General features: G+C 36.7%; 3 protein-coding genes across 4 annotated transcripts; 1 reads left to right on the top strand and 2 right to left on the bottom strand.

Annotated features, from left to right (window-relative positions):
- Positions 1-975: 975 nt before the first annotated feature.
- LOC121756923 (F-box protein At5g49610-like) lies at positions 976-3005 on the bottom strand. The gene is made up of 2 exons (XM_042152355.1): positions 2732-3005; positions 976-2333 (listed from the first exon to the last, which is right to left on the bottom strand). The coding sequence occupies exon 2, from the start codon at positions 2320-2322 to the stop codon at positions 1123-1125; it is 1200 nt and encodes a 399-aa protein (XP_042008289.1). The 5' UTR covers positions 2323-2333; positions 2732-3005; the 3' UTR covers positions 976-1122.
- A 3734-nt stretch (positions 3006-6739) lies between these two features.
- LOC121757217 lies at positions 6740-13600 on the top strand. The gene is made up of 12 exons (XM_042152730.1): positions 6740-6890; positions 7574-7720; positions 7814-7996; positions 8452-8534; positions 8682-8880; positions 9385-9506; positions 10571-10637; positions 11639-11689; positions 12188-12240; positions 12345-12555; positions 12804-12974; positions 13117-13600. Exons 1-12 carry the CDS (start codon positions 6831-6833, stop codon positions 13174-13176), a joined length of 1407 nt encoding a protein of 468 aa, XP_042008664.1. The 5' UTR covers positions 6740-6830; the 3' UTR covers positions 13177-13600.
- Positions 13350-15946, bottom strand: LOC121757218 (chloride channel protein CLC-c-like). Of its 2 annotated transcripts, none has more exons than XR_006041183.1 (6): positions 15641-15946; positions 15159-15360; positions 14821-14983; positions 14283-14508; positions 13872-14173; positions 13350-13780 (listed from the first exon to the last, which is right to left on the bottom strand). XR_006041183.1 is itself a non-coding variant. In XM_042152731.1 (6 exons), exons 2-5 carry the CDS (start codon positions 15170-15172, stop codon positions 13936-13938), a joined length of 663 nt encoding a protein of 220 aa, XP_042008665.1. In that variant the 5' UTR covers positions 15173-15360; positions 15641-15946; the 3' UTR covers positions 13350-13780; positions 13872-13935. The 2 variants fall into 2 exon arrangements, 1 of the variants encoding a protein (XP_042008665.1); XM_042152731.1 differs by having other exon boundaries at positions 14283-14530.
- Between the last annotated feature and the right edge of the window lie 603 nt (positions 15947-16549).

Below are 16549 nucleotides of genomic sequence, written 5' to 3'. Positions count from 1 at the left end.
CTCGAAGAGCAATATGAGCTTCTCTATTGCGGAGTTCAGCTCGATTATATGTAGGAATTTGGCTTAGATTTGGAGAAAATTCAAGGTTTTGTGAATACTCTTGATTTGCAGAAAATTGAGAGTTTGGATATTCTGATAAAGTGATAATTGTTGATAATTTTGGAAATTTTGATGGTTTGGGAAACAAGGACGATAGTGTGGATAATTTGGATCCATGAAACCAAATTTATCACGACAAGAATGAAAAGAAAGTTAGTTTGTTTGTGAAGAGTTTTGCATGCTTAGTGGGATATATATAGAAAAAATGAAGCACAATAAAAAAGTAGCAAATAATAAAGAAATAATAAAAAATAATAATTAATCATAAATAAAATGAACTAGTTCACGTGAATTTTTCAGAAGAGGGGCTCACATGAATGTTTGGAAGAATAATTCACATGAGTTTTGAAATGATATATAAAGATAAAAATAATAATAATAATAATAATAATAATTAAATAAATTAAATTAATAACTACAAGTAATAAAAATATCATAAATTCACCATGTTCAAAATATTCAAAATTTGATTATCTAAAATATTTATATTTCATATTTATAGTATACAATTCTCAAACATGTACAAAATTAAATAAAGTAATATAAATCAATAATTAATAGTAAATAAAAAAGCAAAAATAATAATGCATTGACCCAATAGAAAATGGATATATGTCCTTTGCGCTCCACTTTAGGTTGAGCAGGCTGACAAAACCACAAAATGGGGGTTGGGTTGGGTTATTTTATTTTTGTTTTATTTTTATTTCTCTCTCGTTTGTCTTATATGCTTGCCCTCATTACAAAGCACCGATGGGGGTGGTCTTAGAAGGTATTTATCCGTTATTTATTTAATATTCTGTGTCGAGCTGATTTGACATTATTTGGAAGGGAAATAATTTTTGACATTGTGACATTACCATAACAGTGTTTAAACGGTTGTAAGATCATTAAAATCTTTCCACGAACATAAGCATTCAACCGACAAAATCACTAAATAATCCATCTACAAAATAAGAAGTCTTCTACTACAAAATACTTTTGCATAGAATAACATTAACAACTAGCCTTCTTAAATAGTAATGCCTACTCAACTGGAGCCAAACTCATAGTATATGGCACGACGATGGGAGAGAACACGGCTTTTGGCCCTAGAGTCGAAACATCGCATAACTTCTTCATCTTCCCCTTACCAAACTCGTATAAGTAGAACGACGTTGCAACACGTACAAGCATTACTCCATCTTTGAAAGCCAAAGGATCCACCTCCGAAGGATCCTTCCATCCATTAACCATTCTGGAAGATTGGCGTTGTATTTTCTCCTCCAAATTGAACAACACAGTTAAGTTCTCCCTCTCCAACTCATCTAAAGAAACACAAAACTTCAAATCCCACTTTGATGCAAAGTGATCCTCAAGAACCCACAGCTGCAGCCCATATTCCGAGATCATAACATAGTTCAACTTCCCTTGGGATTCTCCTATACACATTTCAGGGGTGTAAGTGAACTCTCGTGGTGGAATAGGGGCAGAAACCAAACAAGACAGCTCGTTGTGATGATCAAACATAAGAACTCCATAGGCATGATCAATCAGCCAATACATATCCCCATCCACGAGAACTCCCTTGTTTTTAGTGACCGTGTGGCTGCACTTGCAAGACTCATTTGATTCCCTCCACGAACGATTTTTAGACGAGTATATGTGGAAGGAGAAACAATACTCCTCTTCTTCATCTGTCTCATAACCTTCTTCATCAGCAACTTCTCCTCCGTGTGTCTCTACCACCTCAATCCTCAATGCAATGAGCGTAAAATCCATGGAGTCTCGGAAAGGGTCAAAAGCTAAAGCTATGCTGCAGATTTTGGGCAGACCGGGCCACATTAAACTAGCCCATTGCTTGCTCAAAGGGTTGCAGACATAGATCATGGGGTGGGAGTTAGGGAATGTGGTTCGACAACAAATAAGGCCGTTGTTGAGCGACAAAATGACTACATTATCAGGGAGAAAATCCAAGACAGTTTGACACACATTCACTTCCTCCCCAGCAATAGGAATGTAGTTAATATCCTCAACATCTGCATCATCACTCCACTCAAATACCTCTTGGAAGAAAAAACCAGAGACGGGTTCGGATCTTTTCAGCTGAAGTTTGGCAAATGAGCGGTCCGAGATGAGATTGAACCAATCTTTAGAAACCAGTTTGAAGAAATGCAATGTTTTTGTGGACAAACGGCTTAGTATATTCATAGGAATATCATCACCAACAAACCAACGCCCCCTCATTTTCCAGCTAACTGCATAAGATCATTTCAAAGAGTAACAGTTCAATTGCAGTGAACAATTGAAACCCCCAAATTTTTTGGAAGGTTTTATTACACAATTTTTCAGAAGAAAATACTTAAACCTATGGAATCAGTAAACATGCAAACAAATGGGAAGTCCATTTCTTGTTTCTTTACTCTTCAAAATGATTTTTCACAAACAAAATTGAGTAATCTTGAGTTCCTATTTAAAATACTATTTTCAGAAAAAATATGAGAAATAATCTTTGCATTTTCAAGACAATGAAGCATCATTATCATATCAAACGAAAGAAATATAGCTAAAAAAGGGGAACAAATTCGAGTTGGAAGCTAGAAACAAAAAGGTAATCTAACATTCTAACCGAAAGCATTAATTCAAGAAAACAAACCTCAAAACTTGGCTGTCTTAATGAAAATAGAGAGGATGACGATGAAGATCAATCGTTTGAGCCACAAATTCTGAGTGAGTTGAAAAATCGTTTGAGCCACGAATCTTTGTAAAGTTATTCTGGTGAAGACTTATAACAAATTTCACAGATTAGAGAAGATGGATTTCTGGGTTTTGGAGAAATGGGTTTCTGGGAACTGAACCAACAATTTCCAGTGAATAAAATATTCATTTATTTTCAGAAGTTGCAATAGAAAATAGTGTATCAAGCAGCATATAATTAAATATGTCAGTGAAAATGATTTGCTTATCAAATAGTAGTAGTTAACGAAGGGGTTGGATCCCTGATGTGGAGGAAACATGGAGATGCTGCCCCTCACATTCCAATTTCTTTTTTAATATTATATTTTTATTAATAAAAAATTGATATTGAGGGGCAGCATCTCTCTACTGTGATTCCTCCACAGCAGGGGAGCCAACCCCAGTAACGAATGGCAACTAAAAGCATCCGCAATCGGTGGACATCCGACCGGCGTGCCGGACGTCCACCATTGTGCAAAGGTGACGCGGATACAGACGTCCGCTGCGGACACCGGCGTTCCCGGGACGTCCTTGCGGACGTCCGCCATTGCGTTGACCCGACGGACGTCCCGATTATTTTATATTTTTTTCGAAAATTCTATAAATACGGCTCGTTGAATTTCATTTCATTCGCACCACTTGTATTAACGAGTATCTCTCTCTCTACGTTACTTTTATATATCCAGAATGACTGGTAGTGGTTTTGGTGCGGGTGGTAGTGGTGGGGGTATGATGACATTATGAGGCGAATTCATGCACGTGTGCGGGAGGCAGCGGAGAGGGAGATACAGGCGGCCTTGGCGCCGGCGGTACCTCGACCCATCCATCGTCGATCTATAGTACCCCGAGACCACCTCGTTGCACACCGTCGGTTGTACGAGGATTACTTCGCTCCGGAGCCACGATTTGGGGAGAACATGTTCCAGAGACATTTTAGGATGCATCATCCGCTCTTTCTGCGTATCGTGGGCGCTTTAGAGCGTCGATACGAGTATTTCAGAGTGCGGGAGGATGCGGCTGGTAAACCCGACCACACGCCGATTCAGAAGTGCACTGCCGCAATCCGGCAGCTAGCATACGGAGGCACGACCGACATGTTCGATGAGTACCTCCACATCGGCGAGACGACTTCCCGGGATTGCCTTAAGTATTTTTGTCAAGACGTTAGGGAGATATTCGGGGATAGTATATTCGAAAGCCTACCCCCGAAGATTGTCAGGCTCTGCTGGATATGCACGGGACTCAGCATGGGTTTCCGGGGATGCTAGGCAGCATAGATTGTATGCATTGGGAGTGGAAGAACGGCCTCGCTGTCTGGAAAGGGGTGTACACTACGGGTTTGAAGGGCAAGAATCTCACGATGATCCTTGAAGCGGTAGCTGACTACCGGCTATGGATTTGGCATGCCTATTTTGTAGTAGCCGGGTCGAACAACGACATCAACGTCCTCCAGTCGTCGCCCCTTTTCATCGACCAGTGCATGGGCGTCGGTCCGGCCGTCAATTTCGTCGCCAACGGCAACCAGCACAACATGAGATATTATTTGGCTGATGGGATATACCATATGTGGTTCGTCTTTGTGAAGAAAACCAGATGCCCAACAAAAGAAAAGAAGGTATATTTTGCGGGTCGTCAGGAGGCAGCGCGCAAGGATGTGGAGCGGGCATTTGGTGTACTCCAGAGTCGATGGGCGGCAGTGAAGGGTCCATCACGGCTGTGGTATACTGAGAGCATCGTCGATATCATGTACGCATGTATTATCATGCATAACATGATTGTCGAAGATGAAGGTCTAGTACTGACGGATTGGGCCAATGATGATGATGCTGATGTTGCCGGTCCAAGCCACGGAGTTGCCACCGGCAATGTACGTATGGGTATACCCCATGACGAGGTCGAGCGAGTCCGTGCATTTACCGACATGCGCCAAAAACAAGCTCATATTCGACTCCAGAATGATATAATTGAAGAAGTATGGCAGCGAAGGGGTCGTCGTGGATGAAATTTTTTTTTGTTGAAATGTACTTTTTTTAGTTTTTTTTTAAATGTACCTTTCTTTTTTTATTCCGTAATCGTTTCGTAAATTTTAATTCCGTAAATTATTTAATTTGGTGAATTTGTGAATTTTTATTAATGTGGGAAGTCCGTTAGGATGTCCTTGGGGATGTCCGCCACTATGCAGTGGGAAGTCCTTATGACGTGGCAGTGCAGTGGGAAGTCCTTATGACGTGGCAAGAGGTGTTTTTGGGATGTTCGCAGGGATGTCCGCCGGGACATCCGCACCACGGTGGATGCCCTAAAGTGATTTTTTTATGAAAGCAAATAAAAATGTCAAAGAACAAAAAACATAAAACTGGGTATATTGTCATTTTTCCAACTAATAGTATTGTGAAAATAAAAATGGGGTATTATGAAAACTACGTTATAAAAAAAATATATTTCCTATATACTACTCCCTTCGTCCTATAAAAATATGTTCATTTTCCATTTTCGTCCGTCCCACAAAAATATATGCATTCCATTTTTGGAAAGTTATCACAATTTATTACTGTTATACATCAACTTATTTACAATTTATATCATCACTAAACACTACTAACAATGTTGGTCTCATACTGTCATTATTCACTAATACTACTTTAACTACATTTCTCCTCCTCTATCTTATTTTACCAATTTCTCGTGCCATATCAATTGCCCGTACTTTTATGGGACGTGTAAAAGGATTATTATGAAAAGAAAATTAAATCGTTTTATAGAAAAATACATTATAAAAATAAAAATATATATTAATATGCCAACGAAAATGATTTTTTTATTATCAAATACTCCCTTCCGCTCATTGTTTAAAATGATTTGTTGTTGAAACATAGTAAGAGTGGAACTCTCATGAGGTCGAAGATATAAAAGCATATAGTAACTGACATGGGAAATGGTCATGTTAACAGTTTGACATGGGAAATGGTCATGTTAAGTTAACACCAATTAAACTATCTTTTTATGTATTTATAGGTACGATTAATCCATGCGTTCGAATTTACAAATATTATTTACTAGTTTTTTAATTAAAAATAGCGACATTTTAATGCAAATATTTCACTTTATATGAACTGTATATAAAATTTTCTATCATTTTTACTATTATAATACATTTTACATAAAATTATGAGGATTTTTTAAATAATAGTATTAAAAAAATACTCTGATGAAAATTTTATACTAGTAGATTGGCATCATATAAGTTTGCATGAAAGATGACCTTTTTATCGTTGTTCTTCATATTCTTCCCTTGTTTTTAATTTTTTTTAATATTTTTTTTTTATTTTTTAATACCAATAGCAAATAAAGACACATTATTGCATATTGAGTGGTAGACTAGAGGGCAAATGACTAGTGAACAATAACAAAAAAAATATGGCATTGTCAATTGCGTAATTGGGAAAGATGGTAGTTATTGCAGAAAGCGATGGTAATTGGTAGTAATTGAATGAGAAAAAATACAGGAGAAATGAAATATCTTCAAAATAAAAAATTAAATAAGAAAATGAAAAAATTGAACCAGAATTTTAAAAGTAGAATGAGGATAAACAAATTAATAAAGGAAAAAGAAATAAGATACACAAGTAAAAATTCTAATTTGCGTTTATTTAGTAATATAACAAAATTTTATAGTATAATATGATTTTTTCGTAATACAATTATAATGAGCAAGTAATTAATTTTTCCCCTAAACAAAAGTTATTAATTTTTTTATTATTTTAAAATTAAATATATAAAAGAAACTAAATTTAGTTTGGGTGGTACAAAGAGAGACGCTATATATTATAAGAATCGTAAATATTAATGGCTTGTACCTAAAAATACATCGATAATTTTGGGTGTAAACATAAATGGTGTATTTGATCATTTTGCCTTCCCTCTACTCTTGTTTAAAAATTGAATAAATTAAATAAGTAAAATAAACATATAGCTATATTTGTGTGAGAGACTGAGAGTGTGAGCAAAGAGAAACACTAGTGATGCCAACTGCCATGGCTGTCGCCGTGGCTGTTTCTCCTCCATTTCTGGGCCGTACCCTTGTAAGTTGCTCCCATTTTCTCTACTTCTTTCCTTAATTCTTAACTACCTTATGCTTCTTGATTTTGTTCCTAAAACATTAAATTGTTAGATGTAGTTTGTAGATTAAGAATGAGGGGAACAGATTTTTGTTCACTGATGAAAAAAGTAATTTTGAGTGTGAAAAGGTTGTACAAATGAAGCTCTAATTCATCAGATATTTTCATTAGGAGGAATAATCAATTAATCATGTTGCTGGGATAAAGATGGAAGAATGTATATCTTGGGCTGTATGCAAAGTGCAAACTGTTTTTCCCATCTCAATATTTCCTAATCCTCCCATATCAATTTCCCCTAACAACAAAAAAGTCAATTTCCCTTACATGCTCAGTATTTTCCTTCTAGTTACTGTCGACGGAGGGAGTATGTACCTCTTGTGGGACGGAGGGAGTATGTACCTCAAGGTGTATAGTTACAAAAAAAGTCAATTTCCTAATCTTTATAGGCAATTGAGCACACTCTTGTGGGACGGAGGGAGTATGTACCTCAAGGTGTTTCTGTGTTGTCTAAACTATTGCCTCTAATTGATGTTATATAAATATATGCCCTTGTCTTTTGCTGATTTCTTTCATCATGATGTAGACTAATCTTAGTATCTAGGTTTTTCTGCTTGATATGTTGCATATCTAACTCTCTTGTTACCCAGAGGAAAACCTTTTCTGGGAGGCACATCCCAAATTCAGATGTTGGGTTTAGCATAAAAGCCATATTTTGGGGGCCAAAGAAGGCCGTTGAGCCCACCAAACAGGAGCTATCCCTTGGAGACTTCAGTTTGTCAGAATTTGGGGCAGAGGTGTTTGCTTTTGTGTTCCTTTAATATGTTAGTGTTTGGTCTGCCAAATTCGTGATGAGAATGTTCACTCGATACTATTTTGTTCTATAATAGGGTGATAGAAGTAGTTTTGACAAGGACAGAAAGCTGTCAGTTCGAGTGGTTTCATCCATATCAGAGATTTTACCACATGAGTGGGATGCTTGCAGTGTTGATGCTGCATGCCCTGACAAATTTAATCCATTTCTTACCCATGGTTTTCTTTCGAGCCTCGAGGAGACAGGTTGTGCAGTGAAGGTTAGGAAGTTCAACTTCTGTGGCATTGTCTTGCCATTTATTTATCATTTCTTATTTAACACATAATAACTTCAGTTTATGAACTGACTATGTTGTCTTTATTTAAATTAAGAGATATGTAATTTTTGTTATCTTGTGAGTGGAAAAAGATTGATTTCCTTTGAAAACAGTTTGGGAGTATGAGTGAATCACGATAGGCAAGATATTTTAGGTGACAAGTAACTCTAATCCTACATGTTAGATGATTTTTGTCCATGGCTTAGCTTCTTTTCTCTTTGTTGGTGAATGATCTGGGTAGTTTGATTTGAAGACACCATCCACTTGATCGAATATATGTGAGTATGTAAGTGGTAGAAATCATAAGCCAATATCACCTTTATAGCCTGCACATCCTGCCTCTATTCGTGTAATGTGCCCTCATCATTGAACTAGTAATAGTTTGACATCCCTTCCAGGAAACAGGATGGGTTCCCCAACATGTTGTTGCACAGGATGAATCTGATAATGTTCTTGGAGTCATTCCTCTGTATCTGAAAAGGTTTGTTATTGATTTTTTTTATTGATTATGAAAAGTAAAAACTATTCACACAAACACATGCCAAATGCACTCCGAAATAGTCGTTGTGACTGCAAGTCTTCTCTTACATGTTTCATGCTTTGGGTGTGGTTTTGTCTAATGCTGCAGCCATTCTTATGGTGAATATGTCTTCGACCATTCATGGGCAGATGCCTATTATAGTTGTGGATCAAGATATTATCCAAAGTTGCAATGCTGTGTGCCTTTCACTCCTGTTACTGGTCCAAGGATCTTAGTTCGTAACACAAGTTACAGGGATCAGGTCTTTGATATTTTAGTCTCTGCATTGGTGGCGCTGACAATGAAGGTGGCTATCGAATCTAACATATCTTTCTTGCTATAGCTTTAATTTCATTTCGGATTTATGCAATGCTTTAATTGTATACAGATGCATCAGTAGCACATTCTGCTCTTTAGTATACCTTTTCCATTTCACTTTAACTTGATTAATTTTAATTTATCTTTTATTTTTTATAGAAAAAATTTGTCGTCCAGTTTTCAAAAACTTCATGAGTAGGCATATGTATGTACACGTATCCTGTTTAAGAACAGATATAGTGAAGGTGTAATTCATGTCACTTCAGGTCTCTCATTTTCTCTATTATCGTGTAAAATAGGCACTATGTGATTGTGAACAGGAAAACAAGCAACTTGACAAAACTTCAATATGTTTATTTACCAGAATAAATACTGCTGAGCCATATTTCACCCTTGTTGAATTTCATACTCAATTTGTATTGTCTTTCACAGTCTGAAATGATTTATTTTTCTGTTTTCTCATTGTTTATATTAACATATTGGTGTATTCCAGTATCAGGTTTCATCACTACACATCACTTTCCCCTCTGCAGATGAGGCAGGGAAGTTAAAGGAGAAGGGTTTTTTGCAGAGAGTGGGAATGCAGTATCACTGGAAAAATCATAACTATAGAAGGTAACCTCATTTTGGTTCTTCAGTTTTCTCCGTGCAATGGCTGAATGGGTAATGGAAAGAATTAAACTGGCAATGTTTTTTAACTGTGTTGCACAGTTTCCTTTTGCATTAGGAGTAGTAATAGAGTCATTATTTCTTCTTGGGTGGTTTACAAGAGAAGAGAAATGGATTCCTGAAAAGAAAAGAAGTCATGTCAGAAAAGCAAACAATGACAATCTCCTTTAGTCACAATTGTGAATTCTTATGAGCTGCGTAGATGAACAAATCAACTACTTCCTCACACCAAATTAATCCCATATTCCTTTTTTGGTCTGTCCCAAAATGCAGTCCACAGTCTTAATTGGAATTGTATTAAAACTTATTTTATTACTAAATTAACCTTACTCATTATTTGTGAAATTGATGTGTGGAATAGTAAACAAAGGCAAGATACACTAAATGCACATAGATTGTATTTTGAAAGAAAATTAAATTCATTCCCCTAATCAGTGTGAAAATTGAAAGGAGACTTCTAATTTCATGGGACGGAAGGGGATTTAAGCACAATCTGGTTCTCTGACATTGTAGTTTTTTCCTGGGCAGTCGTGTAAAAAATATGTTTACTAGTTATGATTTTTCCAGTGATACCTGGTGTTTTTTATGTTTACTAGTTATGATTTTTCTTAGAGATCTCAAAACCCTACAAATTTTCTGAAAAGGGGCCATTGATGGGAATCTCTAAGAAAAATTAGATCTCCTGGGAGCTGTTTCTAGTGTTTCACAGTTAGTTTTCTTCGGGGTGCGGGGTGGGTGGAAACCTGGTGTTTTTTATGTTTGCTAATTGGCCAAAGTAAAGGCGTGTTAGTCATTCCTAGTTTTAACTCACAATTGAGGGAGAATGGTTAGTCATTATTTCTCACATGATTGCTAGAATGTATTGCCTCATATGCAAAACCTTTTTTCCTGCAATTATAGAGATTGACCTGATCACAGAACTTTGCTACACATGTACCTATATTTAAGAAATTATTCTTGAATGTTGAAGGACTTTGTTATCAATAATGGGAATTTAATTTTATGCGCAGTTTTGATGACTTTTTGATGGACATGAAACAAAGTAAAAGAAAAACTATTCGGCAAGAGCGGAAGAAGGTACTGTCAGAGCCTTTCATCTTGTTGTTCTTTTGCTACATTTGACAATAGATAGAAAGATTTGTGGACCATGAAACCATCTCATGAAGTCAAAGTAAAAGAAGCTTTAAACTAATCATCAGGCGTATGGGCTAACGACTAATCATACAATTTAGTTGTATTTTCTGAAACATCTGGGTCGTTTACTCGGACTCCACATTTTGTTACGCCAGCAGGAGATTCATTAGTTTATCTAGATTCCTTATAATACTCTATTTCTTGCTGTAAAAGTTTACCAACTCTATACTCTAGAATTTGTAGACTGATTTGTACTCCAGAATTTGTCCTGTATCATGTTTAGTTTATTTTATCCGGGAACATGCAAAAGTATCATTAAAATGGAAAAAAGTTGAATGCATTGGCAAAGTGATAATTGAAAATACAGGTATATAGACATATTGACCGAATTTGTAATTGTTTGATGATAAACATATAGTATGAATTACACTCTTTACCAACTACAACGCTTGCTTTCTTTATCCGCCAATCAAGATTTGTTTTGAAGAAATGCGGGTAGTAGAGGCTTTGAATCTCCCTAACTGATTCGATCTTGGAAAGGGAAATCAGGGATGTTGAATTAGCATTGTCCAACTTATCCTTGATTGTTAATCATAAATGTAGTCTCTCGTATTCAATTCAAGGCTGTTTGTTTTAAATTTTGCTAGCTGCACGTGCAAACATGAGGCTTGGCTATCTGTTACGAGCACATGTGTCTATGGAATTGGTATTATAGCATATGAACACAAAATGTATCATTTTGATTTCTATGCAGTTCTGAAGTTTCTGTGTCTCTCTTTATCTCATGATCTTGTCTTCTGTTTGTTTGCTGGTCCAAACATCTACAAGATCTTAGGTTTAAATAAACACATGTTGGATTGTTATTTTTTCGTATCATGAGGTATAGGTGGCTTGTTTCAGCAGAAGAAATTGCTGATAATCTCCTAAATCATTCCATCCTGCAGATTTCTGCTCAGAATTTGACCATGAAACGCCTGCGAGGATATGAGATTAAGGTACTTTTTTATTATCAGCATGCATTGTTTCCATAAATTGTAAGAGCTTTTCAGCTAGGTGGCCTTCTCTTTCTAATCTGAATCCAAAAAACTTCATAATTGTACATTGGAAATATATTATGAAAATGGCTAATCATGTTTTGTGCCCCAAGTTTCAACCCTTTTCAGAAAAATGTCCCCTACATTTTCTCTTCAAAAATCCTTAATTTTGCTTAAAGTTTGATTCGTGTTACACTTGACATAATAGGGTAACACAATAATGAGTCAACTTGTCGGATCCTTAAGTGCTTTATAGTTTAATTGAAGAGGTAAGTTGGGGATATTTCAAACTTTCTCAGAATTGGGGTTTTTTTAAAGATAAAAAAGTTAGGGACATTTTCGGAAACACGTGAAGTTGGGGACACAAAATATGATTAAACCATGTGAAGAAATTGTTATAATAAATACATTAGTGATTTTCAACAAAATTCTAACTTTCTATGTCTATTACGGTTGCAGGCTAAACACTGGGACACATTCTATAAGTTCTACCGGAACACCACAGACAATAAGTTTGTTCACTAAACTCTAGTGTTCTGTCGAACATATAAATCGAATATAACATTTAAAGAAAAATACAATTCCTCTATGAACCTTTGTTTTTAAATGTCTTCAGGTGGGGAAGTGCTTATCTAACAAGAGATTTCTTCCACGAAATGGCTTCAAAGCTGGGTGACGGGGTGTTACTTGTTACTGCAGAAGAAGGGGACGAGCTCGTTGCTGGAGCTCTTAATCTTATTGGAGGAGACACAATATACGGACGCTTATGGGGATGTCTTCCTCGTGCATACTACCCAAATCTGCACTTTGAAGCCTGCTATTATCAGGTTTCTACTTCACTTCCGTTTCATTGTTGCATGGCTTGTGTTTGTAACGTTGAATTGAACAGATACTATTCATGTCAAATTTTGTGCCATCATTCATGATGTCCGCACAAACATCGAATTCATAGTGTGAAATTCAAATGATGATCATAATCTAGGATCTATGGTGGCCATCATTCAGATGTGAGCCGCGCAGTGGGAAAAATAAAATCGAGATACTTATTTTTTATAACGGATTCATAATATGGCAGGCCATAGAAGCAGCGATTGAACTCAACCTTGACAAGGTAGAGGCTGGAGCGCAAGGTGAGCATAAGATCCAGAGAGGTTATATGCCGGTAGCGACCTACAGCTGCCACTATATCTTGGATGAAGACTTCAGGAAGTCGATTTCAGATTTCTTGATACGAGAACAAGCTCAGGTCATTTCTTTTAGAACCAATCTTTTCAATTCTCTGATCGATTGTGTTTACGTCTGCAACAAATGCATTTGGCTATCTTCTTCATGGTACTTCAAGCATTTGAACCCGGTTATATCAACTTTTTCTGTTAAATTCTGTACAGCTCGAGTACGTTATGAAAGTGTTGCGTGAATCTGGGCCGTTTAAGGACAATGTCACTTGAAGTGGTGAGCGACAGAACACCGTATAGGGAAGAGACGGCGGTATTGTCATTGCCAACCCCCCTCGATCGAAAGAAGTATCAGATGAGGTTGATTACCATACCTTAGAAGATGGACAAGAAAGTTGACTATTTATACTGTGAAGCAGAAGCAGAAGCAGAAGCAGATGCAGATGGAAGGGACAAGCACATTGTACATATGTTGCAGGGTAAAACCACCTTGCACAAATTTGTAAATAACTCTACTTCCACACCCTTGTTAATGTCCTGTGCCTCTAAAAAGCTACATACCAAGCAAGTGGGGATATTTACTCCTCCAAAGAGAAAAAAAATTAAAACAATCAAGCTGAATAACTGAATGTTTGTTATTAGTACTAATTATTTATGCTATTGGTTTACCTAAAAATATAATTTTTTTAATTTGATAGTTTGTCCTCGTGTTCAGAGATAACCAAAAATAAAACATTTATCACCTAAATCTTGCAAATTCATGAGGAAGAAGATGATCCAGGGCTGTCTATTTGTGGTGGATAAGCTCAGGGTAGAGCCCCAATACATGCTCCGGCATAAAATCGTGCCTTGTCAAGATTCTGACCACCGGATTTCGCTGCAAAAGGCCAAGTAGAGAACATGTCAAACGATCCAAAAAAGCTAGTACTATGAATACAATGCAGATGCGGATGTAGAAAAAAAATTACCCTGGGCGTTTTGGGGATAACACACAAGTGTCGGAGCGCAAGTTGTCGAAAGAGGATGGCAGCTTTAGCAAGAGACATGGTCTCTACAACCATGTAGGGCGATGAGTTGGTGATGGGATGGAGATCGACATTCATCTCCATTTGTATAAGTAGGGACTGAAGAATGCATATCGAACATGATGAGTCCTCCTTGTCCGAAGAGTCCACAGTTGCCACCGCAGCAAAAGTTTATGAGACCTCTCAATACAACAGTTGTTATAGCAGTTGTGAAGAAGGTCCTCCAAAGTAGAGCGCTTCTCCACCTGAAAAATAAATACAGATTAACTGATTCATAAAGAAAATATGAGATGGCTGAATAGTATGCTCGAAAGCATCGTTATGCAATTGGTTTCGGTCATTTTTGAAGGATACCAAGTGGCAGCTTCTTCAAGGGCGAAAAGTACGCCACCAACTGGGGCGCGAAAAGCGGCAGCCCCACAAGTAATCAAATCCCTTCGGTCTCTGTCATTTTTGAAGTATCTGAGCCACTTCCAAGTCAGCGCATACTTCCGAGAGCCTCCTTGTCCAAGTAAATTTGCTATACAGGCACCAGTATGCACCATTGGTCCTTCCTTACCAACAACCAATCCCGCAGAAACTGCCAAAATGGAACCAAGAATCTAGAAAATTGGAATGTGAATTAACACATCAACAAGAATAAATCAAGTTCAGAAAAAAAAGGAAGCATGATTCAGTTCTTTGAGATCATAAATCAGCAATGCAGCAGTGAAAATAAAACCATTACCTAAATACTAAAGGTTATACTGAAAAGTGAGCCATTTTAGTTAATGAAAACCAATAGACAGTTTTCGCATTTCCTTTGGTTGATCAATTCAAAGAAAGTATGGCTATTTTCTAACTGTGAACATCAAAGGAAGTGGAACAAAACATCAAAGGAAGTGGAACAAACCTTCACAAATAGGGTAGTTGGAGCCAGGATGGAATGAGCATCAATGCCGTTAAGATAGGCTTTCACCTCAGGTATGCCAGAACCAGCTGCTGCAGGGGCAACATATGCACAAATAGCCAGCACCACATTAATAACAGCAAACGCAGCAAATGCTGTTAGATACCTGCAGTGGAATAAGTTAATTCAGGCTTATTTGATGGCAATACAGTTTATGTGATAACTGATAACCACCAACTTTTTGTAGTAGAATTGTAGAAAGTAGATGCTTTGTGTGAGTACTCACAAGAATCAAAACAAATATGTGAAAGTAAAATATCTCTGGATAAAATTGGTCTTACTTATTGTTAGACATCAAATTGCTAGTGATCACAAGCTTGTAACCAGCAATATTCTCAACCGCGAGGTTATTTAAGAAACCAATAAGACCTGTGCACAATCCTATTGAGAAGAGCAAGTGTCCATTTGAGATAAATATACTGAAAAATCTGAACCCTTTTCCTAGATCTCCAATCCTGCTTAAATAGATCAGTTTCAATCATCCTGCAAAAAGAGATTGCAACGAATTGAATATCGATATTAATCCCATCAATTAAACATACTATACCGAATAGTCATTTGATTGCAATGTGCATTTTTCCATGGAAGTAGACCAAATGGTTTAACCATACATTCCACATGTAGCAATTTCTTGCCCTTTTTTTTGCAAGCAGAGTAGCATATACAGTTAAACAACTCTAAAATACATAGTTGGCAAAGATAAAAAAAAGCTAAAATAATCACAAGGATACATAAAAGAGCAAGTAAAAGAAAATGTTCATACTCGTAATCGAGGCTCTCGATGGGATACACCTTGGCGCCAACAACGGCAATCTGAGAGCAAGTGTTGGTTCTACTCTTGAGATTCAACAACGGCTCCAAAAACGACGAAGCATCGCTGCCGGTTCCGTCGTTCTCTATGTCACCTCCTCCGTCAACGTAATTATTATCAAGCTGACGATGAGCCATCGTTTAGACCGACCAATAATCGAATTTTGACTCAAAAAATCACTATTCCTCGGTGAAGTGAAGTCACTCAAAAATTACGATGATTTCTTCTATTCTAGAATAACAATGGTGGTACAGAGAAGCAATAATCATTACATCGTTTGGAATTTATAACAAGTTTAAAACAAGTGTAAAAGTTATTTTGAAATCTTGATACTCCATATATATACGTACAAATACTACTCCGTCAGCATACTATATAAAGAATGAAGTATGCATTAAAGCGTGAAGCAACGTCATCTCCTAATTTAAGAAAAGAATCACTTTATTCTGATTGTTATCTTTTGCATATTTGTGAAAAATATTAAGCAGTATAGCATTAATTAATAAGTAGTATAAAGGAATCAATAACCCATTTCAATTAATATAAAAGCAACCAGCGTTGGAATGAAAGTTGCTGGCTGGATTATAGTGTGGATCGTACCGGATTAAAGGATTTTCCACTTAAGCATCAAGTTATTTCCACAATTTTAGAAATATAGTTTTATTGTAAAAATTATGGATTAAATATGTCCGGTCAATGGATTTTGACCAAATAATAAATGTGACGAAACATTTAATTTTGTGAAATTAAATGACATAGCGTCGATCTACATTTTACGTAGATAAATGTAGTATATTCACTTTCTCAAATCCGATTTCCGGTGAGTGAGAAGTAGTGGATTAAAGTTGGGCGTAATTAGCT

The sequence above is a fragment of the Salvia splendens genome, chromosome 12 (genome assembly GCF_004379255.2).
Source record: "Salvia splendens isolate huo1 chromosome 12, SspV2, whole genome shotgun sequence".
In the NCBI taxonomy this organism is placed as follows: Eukaryota; Viridiplantae; Streptophyta; class Magnoliopsida; order Lamiales; family Lamiaceae; genus Salvia; species Salvia splendens.
Note: the sequence above shows the minus strand (reverse complement) of the source record. Positions and strands in the feature narration are given on the sequence as shown.